General features: G+C 45.3%; 1 protein-coding gene across 4 annotated transcripts in view; it reads right to left on the bottom strand.

Annotated features, from left to right (window-relative positions):
• LOC140728256 (aryl hydrocarbon receptor-like) overlaps positions 1-18,146 on the bottom strand; it is a 166,715-nt gene that overhangs the window by 9,996 nt on the left and 138,573 nt on the right. For all 4 annotated transcript variants that reach the window (XM_073046745.1, XM_073046742.1, XM_073046746.1 and 1 more), the window contains 4 exons: positions 7,163-7,302; positions 4,072-4,274; positions 3,406-3,515; positions 8-149 (listed from right to left, as the gene is read on the bottom strand). In XM_073046745.1, the coding sequence (XP_072902846.1) occupies positions 8-149; positions 3,406-3,515; positions 4,072-4,274; positions 7,163-7,302 (595 nt within the window). The remainder of the gene's footprint in view (positions 1-7; positions 150-3,405; positions 3,516-4,071; positions 4,275-7,162; positions 7,303-18,146) is intronic.

Raw genomic sequence — 18,146 nt, 5'->3', positions numbered from 1 at the left:
CACTTACGTCAGGACTCTCTGCTTGCAAATGATGTAGTCGGGTCTGCCTCCTCTGTAGATCAGCTTGGCGTTGGCCTGGACCCAAAGCCATCTGCTCTGTTTGGTTAGCAGCCTGAAGACTGTCATCCCGGTCTCCCCGGTTTTAATCACTGAAACAGTGCACAATTGGATCAGAAAGCACGGAATACGAAAAGGCTTTTCATCCTTTATTCATTCCTCACGTACATCAAATGCAATCGATTTGATTCTCCCCAGTCTATCCCAAGAGAAAGATCCACAAATCTTTGCCTTCAATATTTAAAATAATATCTTTCCAATTCTGCTCTGCTTTCAAGCAACATAATTTCATCTCTAATGCCCAAATATTTGGTTTTCAAACAAATTTCAGCTCAAGAATTTCCAGGTTTCCACAAAATAAAAGGCAGTCATGGTCAGTGAATGGCAAGGAGAGTTCTGTTCAGCTAGTCCTGTGGTCGACCCAGGATACGTTAGGACAGCTGAGTTCATTGGCAGGCAGCAACTGCCTGGAAAAATATAATTATCCTCCTAAAACTCTTCCTGTTGCTTGTTGGACCACCCAGGAAAAATTCCAAAAACTTTACAAGGGAAGGAAACTGAAAGTGGAGGAATACTAGGTCCAAATCCAAGGGGAGTGGTTTAACCAACATTTTTTAGAACAAGTTTATAGCTAAGGGACGGCAAAAGGTTACAGGTAGGAAGCTTGGAGGCAGAAAGGAGGCCTTCAAATAGCTGTGTGGAGGAAGCTGGGACAAGCGGAGGCATGGAGGAAGAAAGGGGAATGCCCCCCTTGTCCATACTTTGGAGAAGATGTTTCTATGAAGGCTGGGCTGTGGGGAAGGAATCCACTCTCTATTCTGAATGTGTGGTGCAATCATGAAGCCAAGGTCTGGGTGATGCCGTCAGTGTGCGTAACTCTTGGGACATCAATCATCTGCTCTGCCGGAGATTTTGCTCCTTGAGGTTGGTCCCATACAATGCTATTCAGATGACAGCTTTACTCCACGTCTGCCACTGAAGACATTCACAACGTATGTGCAGTTACTTCATATTCCTGTAATCTAACACATTCCCAAACACATCATTTTATCTATGTCCCTGTAAAATGAGAAGAAATAAAACCGGCAGGCATTCAGCCCCTTGTGCCTGTTCTGCCATTCTGAACAAACCTCTTGTGGCCCAATATCCAACATTCCATGAAGATGCAAGAAATTGCAGGTGATGGAAACTGAAATTTAGTGTAGTACAAGTTCCACCAGCATTTTGTTTCTTAGAGTCATGAGCACTACAGCACAGAAACTGGCCTTTTGGTCGAGCTAGTCCTTGCCAACCTGGTCTTCTGCCTAGTCTCATCTACCTGCACCCAGATCATAGCCTTTCTATCCCCACTCGTATACCAGAAGAAGAAATCGATGTTCATGTAATCAGGATGGAGGCTACCTAGACAGAATACGAGGTGTTGCTCCTCCGTCCTGAGAATGACCTCATCATGGCAGAAGAGGAGGTAATGGAATGACATGTCGGCACAGAAATGGGAATAGGAATTAAAATGGTTGGCCATTGGAAAATTCTGCTTATGGCAGATGCAACAGAGATGCTCAACAAAGCAGTCCTTCATTTTACGACGGGTCTCAACAATATAGAGGAGGGCAACTCTTTAACCTGATCCAACTCAGCCTCAGACACAGCTGCTTGTTCCTGTGACCTATGCACAGGCCACAACACTGGTTTGCCTATCTACAGAACATGTAGGTATGCTTACCTGTATCTATGCAACCTGCACAGGTACCATATCACTGGTCAGACAACCTATGCCTGTATGACCTTCATCAGTTGTCTGCTTACCTGTACCCATTGGTAGCCTGCCTGTGTCAGCTAGACAGGGACCACATCACTGCCCTGCCTACCTGTACCTGCCTTTGCCTATTCAGAGGTCTGTCTTCCAGCACAGTCACCACCCGCTCATGTCCAGAGGCTCACTCTGTTCTAAACCCACCAACTTTCTGTCTCACCCAGTCCCTTAATTCACACAGAAGATGAAAAATCTCCAGCAAACACTTCGGACTGGACTTAACAGAGGATGCAGTAACAAGTCTGATGTAACCTCTACCTCATCTGGTACTCATGGTTGGCCAGCTGACTGGCTGAACTGGCAGGTGATGGAAACGTAGGTACTGCGTTTTGCTGGCCAGACCCCTCCCTCTTGTAAGAGCTCAGACAGAATCATATTTGCATCCTACACGTGTCAGGGTGTCAGAGTGAGTTGATACACTGTGCCTGCCTTGCCTCAGTGGGAAGTTTCAATGCCTCCGAAACAGAAACCATCCCCTCCACATCCAGGGCCAAAACCAATGAGGACAATCAGCCAATGGAGTATTTCAAAATCAAAGTTCAAAGTAAATTTATTATCAAAGTACATATATGTCACCATATACTACCTTGAGGTTCATTTTCTTGCAGGCGTTTATAGGAAAATAAAGTAATACAATAGAATTTATGAACAAAACATTTAGCGATAACAAACAACCAATGTGCAAGAGAAGACAAATTGTGCAGATTTTAAAAATAACACTGAGAACATGAGTTGCAGAGTGGAACAAGAGTGTGTGGGTTGTGGAATCAATTCAGAGTTGAGGTCAGTGCAGTTATCCATGCTGGTTCAGGAGCCTGATGTTATCCGGGTGATAACTGTTCCTGATTGTGGTTCCTGTACCTTGTGCCGGATGGTAGTAGCGAGACGAGAGCATGGCACAGATGGTGGGGTCACTGATGATGGACACTGCTTTCTCCTGGCAGTGCTGCTTGTAGATGTGCTCAATGGCGGGGAGGGCTTTTCCTGTGATGGACTGGGCTGTATCCATAACTGTCTAGGGAAGCTTATATCTAATATTTGGAGAATATTACATTGAGTATGATCTCTTCTCTCAGATGAAAGATAGCACTGCAATATCAAGAGGGGACAGGAGTCATCCCTAATGGACTGTTCAATAACTGTCAGTAGACAGTGGCGGGAACTCTGTGTAAACTGTCTTTCATCACAGAAGATTAAATTTCATATGTTCTTTGATGTCCATCAATCGTTTTGTATCCTCCTAGGCTTCTGAAGGGCACAATATAATTGTATTATTTGATCTTTAATATATAGCCAGAGGTTAGTCTTTAATCTTAAAACCATCCTTTAATGACTTTGCAAAATGACAATCAAAACTCCTTCCCTATTTTCTTCCTCCGATCAACACACAGTTTGATTTCATCCATCTCCCTCCCCCACCCCCAGCACTGTGCCTCAAGTCCCACTTTGTTGCCACAGCTCTCTGTCTACCCAGACCATCCCCCCACCACCTCCAGTCACTTCCCCAGCGCCGAGCGCTCTTCTGCTATACTCACTTCTCAAGTGATTGTCGGCGCAGTACATCATGTCAGCTGCGTGAATGAACTGGTAACCGGTGCCTCGCATCCGCAGCTCCATTTCCGTGTAACCCAGTATAAATTTGCCCCTGTAATGACGGGGTAAAAACAACAGCACGCAGGTGAGAACGCGATTGGGAGGCCAGCTCAGAGGCAACCGAGCAATGCATGGCTCCTCATCCAGCCGGTCGCCAGCTCTGAACACACTAGTGCCCAAGGATTCCTTGACTGCAACCTGTTGTGGCAGCAGAAACGCTGCACTGATCCGTCTAATTGGCCCGGGTTTTGAAAACAAAGCGTGGAACTCTACCGATCCTTCAGGCAGTACCTCGAGCAGGAATGGGCCACTTGGCCCATTCTGTCAATGCTGACCTACTGACCAATCCCACCCCAGATTACAGTAATTTTCACTGTAACCTATTCTTCATACATTCCCAAACTCAACGTTTTACTATCCACCGACCACAAGGGGGGCATTTACAATGGCCAAACAACCCAGACCTCCCCACCACACCCACACTCAGTCATCTGCTGGCTGGAACAACCCTGGCTCTTCCACGGGAAGAGGGTGAGGGACAGAATTTAGGATTGACCACTTCCCACCCACCCGCCCGCCCGCCCGCCCCACCAACCCGCACAACGTACTTGGTGTCACATGCGAGTGGAGTGAAGTCGAGCTTATGCTTGGTCTGGAAGATGAGGGTCTTGGTGCGGACCTCCAGGATGGAGGGGGACTGGAGGGGAGTTGCCAGGGCAAAGAGGGCCAACTGCGGAGGGATGGGAGTACCATCTTCGGCTTTCTTGTTCTGTCCGTGCAGAAATTTCAGCCGTCCTTGGAAGTTCAGGGTCTGCAATTCAGACAGAGTCACTCAACAGGCACCAATAGAAAGAAGGATACGATCAGTGGAAGAGTGTGGGCATTAGTAGATCCCTGGCATATATACAAATAAATGTTCTGTAAAAGCAGGAGAAAGGCTCAAGTCCTGAGACAAGCTTGATCCCTGTCACCGTGTGGTTCGTTTGACCACATCCTTGTCTCCAGGTCAAGAGGCTGAGGTTTCATGTCAAGGTGCAGAAGCTCGACTACAAAACCCGAAGCAGACACTGCAGTTCTGTAGAGGGGGTGTGCGCAGCGGCATTTAACTGGATGCTAAACCAAGGTCGTATATGCTCTCCCAAGTGATAGATGCGGCATTCATTCTGAAGGAGTCTGTATGAACAACAATAAAAGAATTGGTCTTTAAATCCATATTGCTGGATGTGTGCAAACTGGTGGTCATGTCATCTACAGAGCAATCGTGACAACAATTCGGTAGTTTGGAACTTTGAGGTAATAGGGATGTGATTATAAATACAATTAATACACTCGGCAGAGGATGGTACTCGGAGAAGCTGTGCCAGAGGGGATGGTCAGAGGCTCGGAGGGTTGACGGACTTGGAGTCGGCTGCGATCAGGTCGCTTTCACTGTGTGCTGTGTCTGCAAGGCTGGGTCCAGTGGCGCTTTCACTGTGTGCTGTGTCTGCAAGGCTGAGTCGGGCGGTGCCATGGAAGTCCATAGCAGGGGTATTCCCTTCTGCCGCCAGCGTGAGATGACGAGTCTATTGGGACCTTGAGGAGTTCTGGAAACTGTGTGGTGGTTTCTTTCAAACTTATGGTCTTTTAACATCTTTGGACTATTTTTACTGTACCCATGGTCTGTTTTTTTAATCAATTATGCTATTGTTTGCACTGTTGTAACTATGTGGTTTTGTGCAGGTCTTGTAGTTTTAGTTTTTGGTCTTGTTTGTCTGGTGGGATTGGAGCTCCTTTCCGGGGAACGCGTTAAGATGGTAGCACGATATTAATACGCAGCAGTCTCTCTGGACTCTGGATTGGGGATTGCCTAACGTTATGTGGATTTTCTGGTGTAGTCTGTTTTGTCATGCGTTTTTGTGATAACATTCTGGAGGAACGTTGTCTCATTTTTTAACTACATTGCATTTGTGGTTTCTAAATGACAATAATCTGAATCTGAATCTGAATCATTTCTCTTTGTGGAAGTGAAAAGAGGTGCATACATGTTAGCTGAGTTGTGGGCATACTATATTGGCACAATCCTTGCTAACTTGATTTGATCGAAATGACACATTTCACAATTGCTGTTTCTTCCTCACATGGACCAGCAGCCAGCATTGCCCTCCCTCTCACCAACAACTTTCAGATGAGTGATCACCTCCCATCAATGGGAAAGTCTGAGAGGCCCATATAAATGCTTCCATTAATGTCACTCCTAACAAGTTGCCTGTATGAACCCACACTGTTGGGTCACCCAAGTGATTTTTTTCCTTCTTTCTTTTCTTGTATTCATTAAAGTGAACATGCTACCCTCTGTCATATTTTGACGCCATCTTTAATTCTAGTTTGAAGTTGCTGAGCCTCTTCACCTCTTCCCCTGATGAGAACTGACTCAGGGACCTCTGGTTTCCTTCTTCTGAAGTCAATAATTGGTTTTGCTGACACTCAGTGAGAGGTTGTTATTATGGCACCTCTCAGTCAGATTTTCAATGTCCCTTCTACGTGCTGATTTTTCACCACCTTTGATTCGGCCTATGATGATGGTATCATCAGCAAACTTGAACATGGCAATGGAGCTGTGTAAAGTGAGTAGAGCAGGGGACGAAGCACACAGCGTTGTGGTGCACCTGTGCTGATGGAGATTGTGGACGTTGTTGCCAAACCGAACTGACTGGGGTCTGCAAGTGAGGAAATCGAGGATTCATTTGCATAAGGAGGTAGTGACCTGCTTCATGAAAACAAAAGCAGCCTCTCCAGCCACTTCTCCTAACTGAAACACTCCATCCTGATGAATCTGCCCTGCATCTGCTCTAGCCTCAGGTGACATCCTGGTAAATCTTTTCTGGACTCTTTCATAGAACATAAAACACTGCAGTATAGTACAGGGCGTTCAGCCCATGAGTTTTAACCTAATCTAAAATCAATCCAACCCTTCTCTCTATTTTCTATCATCCATGTGCCTATCTAAGAGTTTCTTAAATCCACAAATGTATCTGCCTCTACCACCATCTTTAAAAAAAGAACTTACTTCTAACATTCCCCCTATGCTTTTCTCCAATCACCACAAAATTATGTCCCATTGAATTAGCCAATAGTAGAGCTGCTGCCTCATAGTGCCAGCGACACAGGTCCCAACATGACTGAGAGTCATCTGTACGGAGTTTGTGCATTATCTTTATGACTGTGTGGGTTTCCTCCAGGTGTTCTGGTTTCCTCCCACATCCCAAAGACATGGAGTTGTTGGGTTAATTGGTCGCTGTAAATTATGCCTAGTACGTTAATGGTAGAATCTGGGATTGGAAGTGCTGATTAAGACTTGGAGGGGTTATGGGAATAAAAAAAATACTAAGTATAATCGGTATAGGATCAGTATGAATGTTGATCAGCATAGACTCAGCAGGAAAAGTTCCTGTTCTGTCCTACTTCTCAATGAGCACTTGACATCTGTGTCACCAAGGCTATGGACCAAGTGCTGGCAAACTGGAACGAGGAGAGGACTTGATGGTTAGTGCAAACACGGTAGGCTGAGGGGCTTGTTTCTGTGCTGTATGACTCTGATATTGTTTCAGCTGGGACGGCAGCTGGTAGGGAAGATAGCTCGACAATTTGAATGAATTGTTTCAGTTTTGTGCGAGGCCTCTACATGTTGAGAAGAAAGTTAAGAGCTCAAGGTTTACGTACCAGGAAACCTGACGAATTGTCCAGAAGACATCGGAATCGACAGACAAAATTCCTCTCCATAAAAGAGGAATTCTCAGGAGGAAGTTGAAGAGGATCATAAGTGACAACATTGGGGCAGAGGTTATTGCTGTCTGGATTAGCTGGATGGTGAAACAGAAAGAGATGGTTAAGTCAAATTAATACACAACTATGAAATAAAAAGGCTTGAAATATTCAGACATTTTGGACAGAGTATGTAAAGCTGTTTACTGAAAACATGCCTTTAACTAAACAGGATGGGACAGACTTGCCTTGTGGTACCAGTGCCATTCGTTAGGAATTCATGAATGAGTTGCTCTAATCAACCAGAAACACCGTTCTCCCTCACTCTAGTTCTGTGCCCGTTTTCCCCCACCTTCTTCTTTCTGCCGGGATTATGCAGCTCACTCAAACCTTACCCGTTGCGTGCTCACAGACATAAGAAAGGGATGCACATCTTGAGATGACACACTGAACAGCACAGGCTTCAACCAACCCGAACCCTGATGCTGATTTCTTGCTTGTGTCTGCTTTCTTTACAAGACTGATTAACGAGTCACATGGAACATTTGTAATAGATTACTGCTTGAGTGGATTACCAAATCATGATCGTATTACAATGTTTGGGTGCTGTATTTTACCATTAGTAACTGGCACAATTCATAATTTAAACCATTCTTTGGTAAATGAAAAAAACAGAAACCATTTAGACAAAAAAAAATGCCTTACACCAGCTATGGGAATTTTGCCAGATACCAGTGATTGCAGAACCTTGGTTGAACAGTTTCTGGTTCATTTCTGTTGTTCCAAGGAACAATTGAAGGGAAAAAAAGTTGCGTTAGGTGAAAATTTACAGGAAAGTCATAGCTCGACATTGACAGTGCCAATATAAAGCGTCTCTCCAAAGGATCAACTGACCATCTAAAGAAATCCTATCCCTCTGGCTCTAGACAGGACGTGATATTCTGCCTTCACAATACTTCCTGTATTGTCCTTCTGGCCAGAGGAGTTATTATTGAGGCCATGTCAAACCTGCAACAGCAAACCAAAACATACCCACCTCCCCCGATCCATTCCTTACCTCTCTCTGCAACTTAAAAATAATACTCTCTTTTTAATTAAAAAACAGGAGATTCTGCAGATGCTGGAAATCCAGGGCAACACACACACAAATTGCTTGAGGAACACAACCAAGTCATGGAGCATCTGTTGGAGGGAATAAATAGTCGACGTTTCAGCCCAAGATTCCTCATCAGGACGGGAGAGAAAGGTGGCAGAAGCCAGAATATAAAGTTCTCCCCCTAAGGAATGACCAAAAGCTAGAGAAATCAGTCTTCATGCCCTTCAGGTTGGAGGCTACCAAGGCAGATATTAGGTGCTGCTTCTTCAGACTGAGTTTGGCTTCATCATGGCAGTAGAGGTGGTCGTGGACAGACATGTCAGAAGCGAATGGGAAGTCGAATTGAAATGGATAGGCATTGGGAGATCCTGCCACTTGCAGCAGGCAGAGCTAACATTAGCACAAGAGATTCAGCAGATGCTAGAAACCGAGAAGGAACCTTTTCTCAGTTCCTTCAACTCCGCCTCATCTGTTCCCAAGATGAGCTTTGCCTTTCCAGGATATCAGAGCTATCAAAGAATGGCATTTCTCTTCATCCACCACTGATGCTGCCATCATCCACATCTCCTCCATTTCCCGGTCATGCGTGCTCACCCCATCTTCCTGCCGCCATAACAGGGATAGAGTGCCTCTTGTCCACACCTTCCACCCCATGAGCCTCTGCATCCAACACATTAGTCTCTGTAACTTCCGCCATCTTCAACAGGATCCTACCATCAAATGTATCTTTATTTCCACCCACTCTCTGGTTTCCGCAAGATTGCTCCCTCCATAATTCCTTTCTCTATTTGGCCCTCCCCACTAATCTTTCTCCTGGTACGTATCCCTGCAAGTGACAGAAAGGCTACACCTGCCCATTCACCTCCTCCCTGACCTTCATTCAGGGTCCCAAACGGTCCTTCCTGGTGAGGCAATGCAAATCTTTTGGGGTCATCTGTTGTATACAGTACTCCCAATACAGCCTCCTCTGCATTGGTGAGATGTGACGTAAATTAGGGTATCGCTTTTTCGAGCACCTCTGCTCCATCTGTGTAAAGCAGAATTTCCTGGTGGCCAATGGGAATTCTTCCTCTTCTGACGTGTCCATCCATGGCCTCATCTTCTGCCACGATAAGGCCACAGCTCCAGGTAGCCTCCAACCTGATCGCATTTGATTTCTCCTTCTGGTAATTTTTTTTCTTTTCTCCATCCCCTTCCCTCTTCTTCTATTCCCCACTCTGGACTCTTACCATCCTCCTCACCTGCCCATCACCTCCCCCTGCTGCCTCACCTCCTGCCTTTCTCCCAGATTCCTTCCTCTCCAGCCCTGTACCTTTCCCACCCACCTGGCTTCACTTATCACCACCTGGCTATCCACCTTTTCCTCCCCCCCCCCACCAACCTTTTTATTTGGGTGTCTTTCCCCTTCTATTCCAGTCCCAATGAAGGCCCAAAACATTGACTGTTTATTTTAACCTGCAGTGTTTCTCCGGCATTGTGTGTGTGTTGCAGAGCTACTTTCCCCTCTCTCTCTTTCACAAGGTTTACAGCCCAAGACATGAATTTTGTTTCTCTCATTCCACAGATGCAGTCTCTGACCTGCTAAGTGGTTCCAGCATTTTGTTTTTCCATTTCAGATTTCCACAACCAGTAGTTTTAATTTCCATTGAACCTAAAGAATCACTTCGTTAATACGTGATTAACGTATTGCATAAAGTAACCCTGTCACACCAGCAACAGGTGTGTTACACAGATCATGAGATCCTTTCCTCTTTCTGCTACAATTTATGATTGAATTGCTGATGGGCTTTTGTAGGTCATAAGGACAAAGATAAAAGAAATCTCCCCAATTATCACACTTCAACCTTATGTGCCTTCCCCTAAATTATTAGCATACACAGAGCAAACAATGGAAATAAAATCTATCCTTCTATCACTGTAAAAATAGCTGTGACAGCATCTTCTCTTTTTGTCATGTGACATTCCATCAACAATATTCAACAACACCAAGTCCCAAGCCCTGAGCAGAGATGGGATCAGTTCTCTTCAGTAATGCCCTGCAATATTTATATGGCCAGCATTAATTCCACAAATAATACACAGCAGAATTATCTGTCACTCACCTACTGGCCTGGTGGGAGCTTGCTAAGTGCTAACGGAATGCTATATTCATGACAATAGTGACAACCCATTAAAATGGCCTGTGTAAAGCAGCCAGCGAGTGAGTGGGTCAGTGAAGGAGTGGAGATTTGAGGCTTTGACTTGAGAGGCTTCGACGAGAAGAGGCGGAGGACGAGCTTGTTCCCAGTTATTCTTTACAATGCCTCCTGAGACGGTGATGTGCCTCTCCTGTGAGATGTGGCAGTCTTGGGGGAACTCCCTTCTCCCGCAGAGTCACTTCTGCCAGAAGTGTATGCGGCTGGGCGATCTGGAAGACCGTGTGAGGAATCTGGAGCAGCAGCTGGATGACCTTCGACTCATAAGGGAGAATGAGGCAGTCATAGATGAGAGCTACAGGGAGGTAGTCACACATAGGCTGCCGGAAGCAGGTCGTTGGGTGACAGTCTGAGGGGGGAAAGCGAAGGGGAGTAGACAGGTAGTGCAGAGCACCCCTGTAGCCATTCCCCTGAATAATAAGTTTACTATCCTGGACGCTGTTGGTGAGGACGACCGACCAGGTGTGAGCCACGGTGGCAGGGCCTCTGGCACTGAGTCTGACCCTGTGATGCAGAAGGATGGGACAGAGAAGAGGAGAGCTGTTGTCATTGGACACTCTATAGTCAGGGGAGCAGACAAGAGATTTTGTGGATGTGAGAAGGAAACCCACATGGTTTGTTGCCTCCCGGGTGTCAGGGTCTGGGATGTCTCTGACCGGGTGCATGACATCCTGGTACGAGAGGGAAAGCAACCAGAAGTCGTGATACATGTTGGGACCAATGACATAGGCAGGAAGAGGGATGAGGTCCTGAAGTGAGAGTTTCGGGAACTAGGCAGAAGGCCGAAGAACAGGACCTCAAGGGTGGCATTCTCAGGATTGCTGCCAGTACTACGTGATAGTGAATGTAAGAATTGGAGGAGATGGCAGTTGAATGTGTGGCTGAGGAGTTGGTGCAGGGGGCAGGGTTTTAGATTTTTGGGCCATTGGGATCTCTTCTGGGGAAGGTGGGACCTGTACAGATTGGATGGGTTGCACCTGAACTCGAGGGGGAGCAATATCCTTGCTGGTAGGTTTGCTAGCATGGTTCAGGAGGGTTTAAACTAATTTGCAAGGGGGATGGGACCTGGAGCGATAGAACAGTGAAAGAAGCGCATGGAGTAAAGCCAGATCTAACATATAGAGAGGCTTTGAGGAAAGAGCAGCAGAATAAAGGGTGTAAAGGTAGTAAGGTAGAAGGGCTAAAGTGTGTGTACTTCAATGCAAGAAGCATCAGGAACAAAGGTGATGAACTGAGAGCTTGGATACATACATGGAATTATGATGTAGTGGCCATTATGGAGACTTGGCTGGCACCAGGGCAGGAATGGATTCTCAATATTCCTGGATTTCAGTGCTTTAAAAGGGATAGAGAGGGGGGGGTAAGGGGAGGAGGGGTGGCATTACTGGTCTGGGATACTATTACAGCTGCAGAAAGGGTGGGTAATGTAGCAGGATCCTCTTTTGAGTCAGTATGGGTGGAAGTCAGGAACAGGAAGGGAGCAGTTACTCTACTGGGGGTATTCGATAGGCCCCCTGGTAGCAGCAGAGATACCGAGGAGCAGATTGGGAGGCAGATTTTGGAAAGGTGCAAAAATAACAGGGTTGTTATCATGGGTGACTTTAACTTCCCTAATATTGATTGGCACTTGTTTAGTTCCAAGGGTTTAGATGGGGTGGAGTTTGTTAAGTGTGTCCAGGATGGATTCCTGTCACAGTATGTTGACAGGCCAACTAGAGGGAATGCCATACTAGATCTAGTATTAGGTAACGAACCGGGTCAGGTCACAGATCTGTCAGTGGGTGAGCATCTGGGGGACAGTGATCACCGCTCCCTGACCTTTAGCATTATCATGGAAAAGGATAGAATCAGAGAGGACAGGAATATTTTTAATTGGGGAAGGGCAAATTATGGGGCTATAAGGCTAGAACTTGCGGGTGTGAATTGGGATGATGTTTTTGCAGGGAAATGTACTATGGACATGTGGTCGATGTTTAAGGATCTCTTGCAGGGTGTCAGGGATAAATTTGTCCTGATGAGGAAGATAAAGAATGGTAGGGTGAAGGAACCATGGGTGACAAGTGAAATGGAAAATCTAGTCAGGTGGAAGAAGGCAGCATACATGAGGTTTAGGAAGCAAGGATCAAATGGGTCTATTGAGGAATATAGGGTAGCAAGAAAGGAGCTTAAGAAGGGGCTGAGAAGAGCAAGAAGGGGGCATGAGAAGGCCTTGGCGAATAGGGTAAAGGAAAACCCCAAGGCATTCTTCAATTATGTGAAGAACAAAAGGATGACAGGAGTGAAGGTAGGATCGATTAGAGATAAAGGTGGGAAGATGTGCCTGGAGGCTATGGATGTGAGCAAGGTCCTCAATGATTACTTCTCTTCAGTATTCACCAATGAGAGGGATCTTGATGACGGTGAGGACAATATGAGTGAGTTTGATGTTCTGGAGCATGTTGATATTAAGGGAGAGGAGGTGTTGGAGTTGTTAAAATACATTAGGACGAATAAGTTCCCGGGGCCTGACGGAATATTCCCCAGGATGCTCCACGAGGCAAGGGAAGAGATTGCTGAACCTCTGGCTAGGATCTTTATGTCCTCATTGTCCATGGGAATGGTACCGGAGGATTGGAGGGAGGCGAATGTTGTCCCCTTGTTCAAAAAAGGTAGTAGGGATAGTCCAAGTAATTATAGACCAGTGAGCCTTACACCTGTGGTGGGAAAGCTGTTGGAAAAGATTATTAGAGATAGGATCTATGGGCATTCAGAGAATCATGGTCTGATCAGAGACAGTCAGCATGGCTTTGTGAAGGGCAGATCATGCCTAACAAGCCTGATAGAGTTCTCTGAGGAGGTGACCAGGCATATAGATGAGGGTAGTGCAGTGGATGTGATCTACATGGATTTTAGTAAGGCATTTGACAAGGTTCCACACAGTAGGCTTATTCAGAAAGTCAGAAAGCATTGGATCCAAGGAAGTTTGGCCAGGTGGATTCAGAATTGGCTTGCCTGCAGAAGGCAGAGGGTCATGGTGGAAGGAGTACATTCAGATTACGTTTTGTGATTTTTATTAACGACCTGGATGTGGGGGTAAAAGGGCGAGTTGGCAAGTTTGCAGACGACACAAAGGTTGGTGGTGTTGTAGATAGTGTAGAGGATTGTCGAAGATTGCAAAGAGATATTGATAGGATGCAGAAGTGGGCTGAGAAGTGGCAGATGGAGTTCAACCCGGAGAAGTGTGAGGTGGTACACTTTGGAAGGACAAACTCCAAGGCAGAGTACAAAGTAAATGGCAGGATACTTGGTAGTGTGGAGGAGCAGAGGGATCTGGGGGTACATGTCCACAGATCCCAGAAAGTTGCCTCACAGGTAGATAGGGTAGTTAAGAAAGCTTATGGGGTGTTGGCTTTTATAAGTCGAGGGATAGAGTTTAAGAGACGCGATGTAATGATGCAGCTCTATAAAACTCTAGTTAGGCCACACTTGGAGTACTGTGTCCAGTTCTGGTCGCCTCACTATAGGAAGGATGTGGAAGCATTGGAAAGGGTATAGAGGTGATCTACCAGGATGCTGCCTGGTTTAGAGAGTATGGACTATGATCAGAGATTAAGGGAGCTAGGGCTTTACTCTTTGGAGAGAAGGAGGATGAGAGGAGACATGATAGAGCTGTACAAGATATTAAGAAGAATAGACAGAGTGGACAGCCAGCGCCTCTTCCCCAGGGCACCACTGCTCAGTACAAGAGGACATGGCTTTAAGGTAAGGGGAGGGAAGTTCAAGGGGGATATTAGAAGAAGGTTTTTCACTCAGAGAGTGGTTGGTGCATGGAATGCACTGCCTGAGTCAGTGGTGGAGGCAGATACACTAGTGAAGTTTAAGAGACTACTAGACAGGTACATGGAGGAATTTAAGGTGGGGGGTTATATGGGAGGCAGGGTTTGAGGGTTGGCACAACATTGTGGGCCGAAGGGCCTATAATGTGCTGTATTATTCTATGTGCTAAAAGTAGCAGGTGGGGCCAGTTGTGAGATGCTTTAGAGCACCCTATAAGACTTGTGAAAAGTGCTATATAAATGTATTTCTTTCATTTTTTGCAGAATGATCATTGAAATTAAATTGCTCATAATCTGCATTTCCTTTTGTAGTTGCCAGTAACCTACAAACTCTTTTACTGAATGTTGTGAAAATACAGTGAACTCCGGTAATTCACTAATCGATTGTTTGGAAATTATCGTCTGGCTCAATGTGTGCTGATTCTTGCATTCCCTTGAACTCAGTTCCTACACTCCCTCTAACTCATATGGACCCCAGTTCCCAAGCTCTCTTCACCTCCTCGGAACCCCAATTAACACACTAACTTACCGGGACCCCACTTCCCACAATCCCTCTGGGACTCGACATTATGCAAAACGCAGGACCCCATCCCACACTCAGACCAAGATCCCACATTCCCTCTAACTCACTGAGACCCCCACACTCCTTTCAAATCACAGGAACCCCTGGTGACTGCCCTCCCTGTAAAAAAACTGGGACCCCAGTTCCAGTCTCTCTTCCTCTCACTGGGGACCTGATCCCTGGCTCCTTTCCACTCTGTGAGGCCCTGTTCCCACACTCCCGCTACTACACCAAACCCCATTCCCACTTTCCTTTGAATCTAACTGAGAAAATGTATTATCCTACACTGCAACATTGAAAGTGTGCTGGAGTATTGCATCCAATAGTCTGGAAAATCTCCCAGCTTGACACCACAGATTCACAAGCTTCACTGTCAGAAAAGTTCAGTCATCCCACTCGTGGACAATGAACTCTTGGACACTACCTCACTTTTTAAAATACGTATTATTTCTGTTTCTTGCATGATTTTTAATTTATTCAATATACATATACTGTAATTGATTTATTGATTATTATTATATTTTGTTTATTTTCTTCTAGATTACGTATTGCATTGAACAGCTGCTGCTAAGTTAACAAATTTCATGACATGTGCCAGTGATAATAAACCTGATTCTGATTCCTAGTTTTTCACAATGCTTGCGATGCAGCGCTGGGTGAGCGGCTCACATCCAGTGCGGGAACGCTCGTCAAACAAATAGTGGCAAGGCAGAGTCGCTGCCGAAACCCCTTCACCACATCATCAGTTCCTGGGCTACTGCTATGACTGGCACCCTTTCCTGACCCGAACCATGCCGGCTTCAGTGTTTGACTTGAGCCCAAGTTGACATTCCAACTTTATACCCTTCGTGACACAAAAAATACTACTTCCTCTTTAATGTGGCTGAATTCCACTCCTAACGTTGTCCTACTGTTACTGAACTTCTAATCCTGTTTGCACAGTGAGCTTGCTCCCACCCTCCGCGAGCTTCAGCTGATCCAACATTCCCCTCTGTAGGGAACCAAGTGCCAGAAAGATGGAACTGAGATTCAGGTTGATGAACAGTCCATGAATCCACTCACCATGTTGCTCTCACTTTGCAAAATTTTTATATAGTTCTCATTGTAACTTAGTAATTTTTTAATGTGTTGCACTGTACTGCTACCACAAAACAAATTTCACATCAAATGTCAGTGATGATCAATCTGAGTCTGATTCTGAAGGCAAGACCTTACTGAATGGAGGAGCATCCTCAAGAGGTACAGGAGCCTGAAGATCCAAACTCAACCCAGGAACAGCTTCTTCCCCTCTGCCATCAGACCTCTGAATGGATAATTAACCCATGATCACTCTTCCTCCTTTGCACTGTTTATTTATCCTTCTAATTATTTATGTAGTAACTTTTAAAAAATTTACACTGTATATTGTAGCTTTTAAAAGTTTGTGACCTACACTGTACTACTGCCATAAAACAACTAATTTCAGGACTTGTCAGTGACAGTAAAATTGACTTTGATGAGTTCAAAGGCCCATTCTAGCTCCTACTCTTCACATTGTAAGAAGCATCCAGGTCTGAACCTGAAATGTTGAAAAATGTGAGTCTACGAGAAACAGTGAAGATGGAAGTGATGGAGACCAGCTTCGAAATATATCCAGAGATTCAGCCTCTATAGAACTGGTGGGGAGTTCATAACCCTCCTGGAGCAGGGATTCCTCTTCAGTTCCATATTAATTGGACAATCCCTTATTCTGAAGCTGCGCTGCCTTAGTTTGCATGCCTCTCAACGGGAAACAAATCCGGTCTCACAAACCTAAATAAAATCACAAAACACTGGAGACACTCAGCAAGTCGGGCAGCATCCGTGGAAAGAGAAGCAGAGTTAATGGCTCAACTCCAACTACAAGTCTGCAGAAGAAAGTAGGCCAGATCTCAATATTGAAGAGTTGGAGTAAAGGAAGGATAGAGAGTTTACCAATTTGGTGTCATAATGGGTACAAGTTGCAAACGCCTGAAAGCACGTACACCAAGCAAGGTCAGCTACACCCTGCTGTTATAAGATAATTGAATGGTATAAAATATAAAATAGACTCTTGACCTCACAATCTACCTCGTTATGATCTTACCTGCTCTGCACTTTCTCCGTAACTGTTACATTTTATTCTGCAGCTGTTATAGTTTTATCTTGTACTATCTCAATGCAGTGTTGTAATGCATTGATCTGTTTGAACAATAGGCAAGGCAAGCTTTTCATCCTACCATGCTTGATGTGACAATAATAAACGCTCCAGCTCAATCAAACCAGGTGCCTGTCTCCCTATCCCCATATGTAACACTCCATGTACACAAAACATAGAAAGTATTCTGCCTTATTGTCCACTTTCTGAAACATTCCTTGCCTCCTCCATTGAAGCACTCTGTGCTAGTCACGAAATGAACTGCTACAACAGTCTCCAACCTCTGTTATTTGTGTTGTGGCTTTTGAATGTTTGTCATGACCCTTGTCTAGGCTGAATTTCAGTCCGTGTGCGTACATCTAACATCTGTGGGTTTCCTTGAGATGTTTTGCCCTAATTTTTCATTTCATTATGTCAATCAACTTTTGCCTTTTGAAACTATTTCTAATGTAATGCTCCCAGTGTGCATGGAAGCACACTGGCTCCAGGCTCTCCTCTGCCTTCCCTACTTGTTTGACTCAGAAACATACCACTGATCCTTCACTGTCACTGGGACAGATCCTGGAACTCCATGGACCACAAGACATAGGAGCAGATTTAGGTCATTTGGCCCATCGAGTATTTCGACCATTCCATCATGGCTGATTTATGATCCCTCTCAATTCCATGCTCCTGCCTTCTCCCCGTAACCTTTGACATACTTACTAATCAAGAACCTATCAACCTCCGCTTTCAATATACCCAAAGACTTGACTTCCGCTGCCATCCATGATAATGAATTCTGTAGATTCAGCATCGTCTGAAGAAATTCCTCCTCATCGCTGTTCTAGAGGGATGTCCTTGTATTCTGAGGTTGTGCTCTCTGGTCCTCAACTGCCCCACTAAAGGGAACATCCTCTCCACATCCATTCTTTCTAGGCTTTCAGTATTGGACAGGCTTCAATGAGAAACCTCCTCATTCTTCTAAACTCCAGTGAGTACAGGCCCAGATCCATCAAGCACTCTTTATATGTGAAACCTTTCATTTCTGGTTGTTCTCGTGACTCTCCTCTGGACCCTCTCCAATGCAGCGCATCCTTTCTTAGATCAGGGGCCCAGAGCTGCTCACCATACTCCAAG

Source organism: Hemitrygon akajei, chromosome 5, assembly GCF_048418815.1.
Source record: "Hemitrygon akajei chromosome 5, sHemAka1.3, whole genome shotgun sequence".
NCBI classification, from domain to species: domain Eukaryota; kingdom Metazoa; phylum Chordata; class Chondrichthyes; order Myliobatiformes; family Dasyatidae; genus Hemitrygon; species Hemitrygon akajei.
Note: the sequence above shows the minus strand (reverse complement) of the source record. Positions and strands in the feature narration are given on the sequence as shown.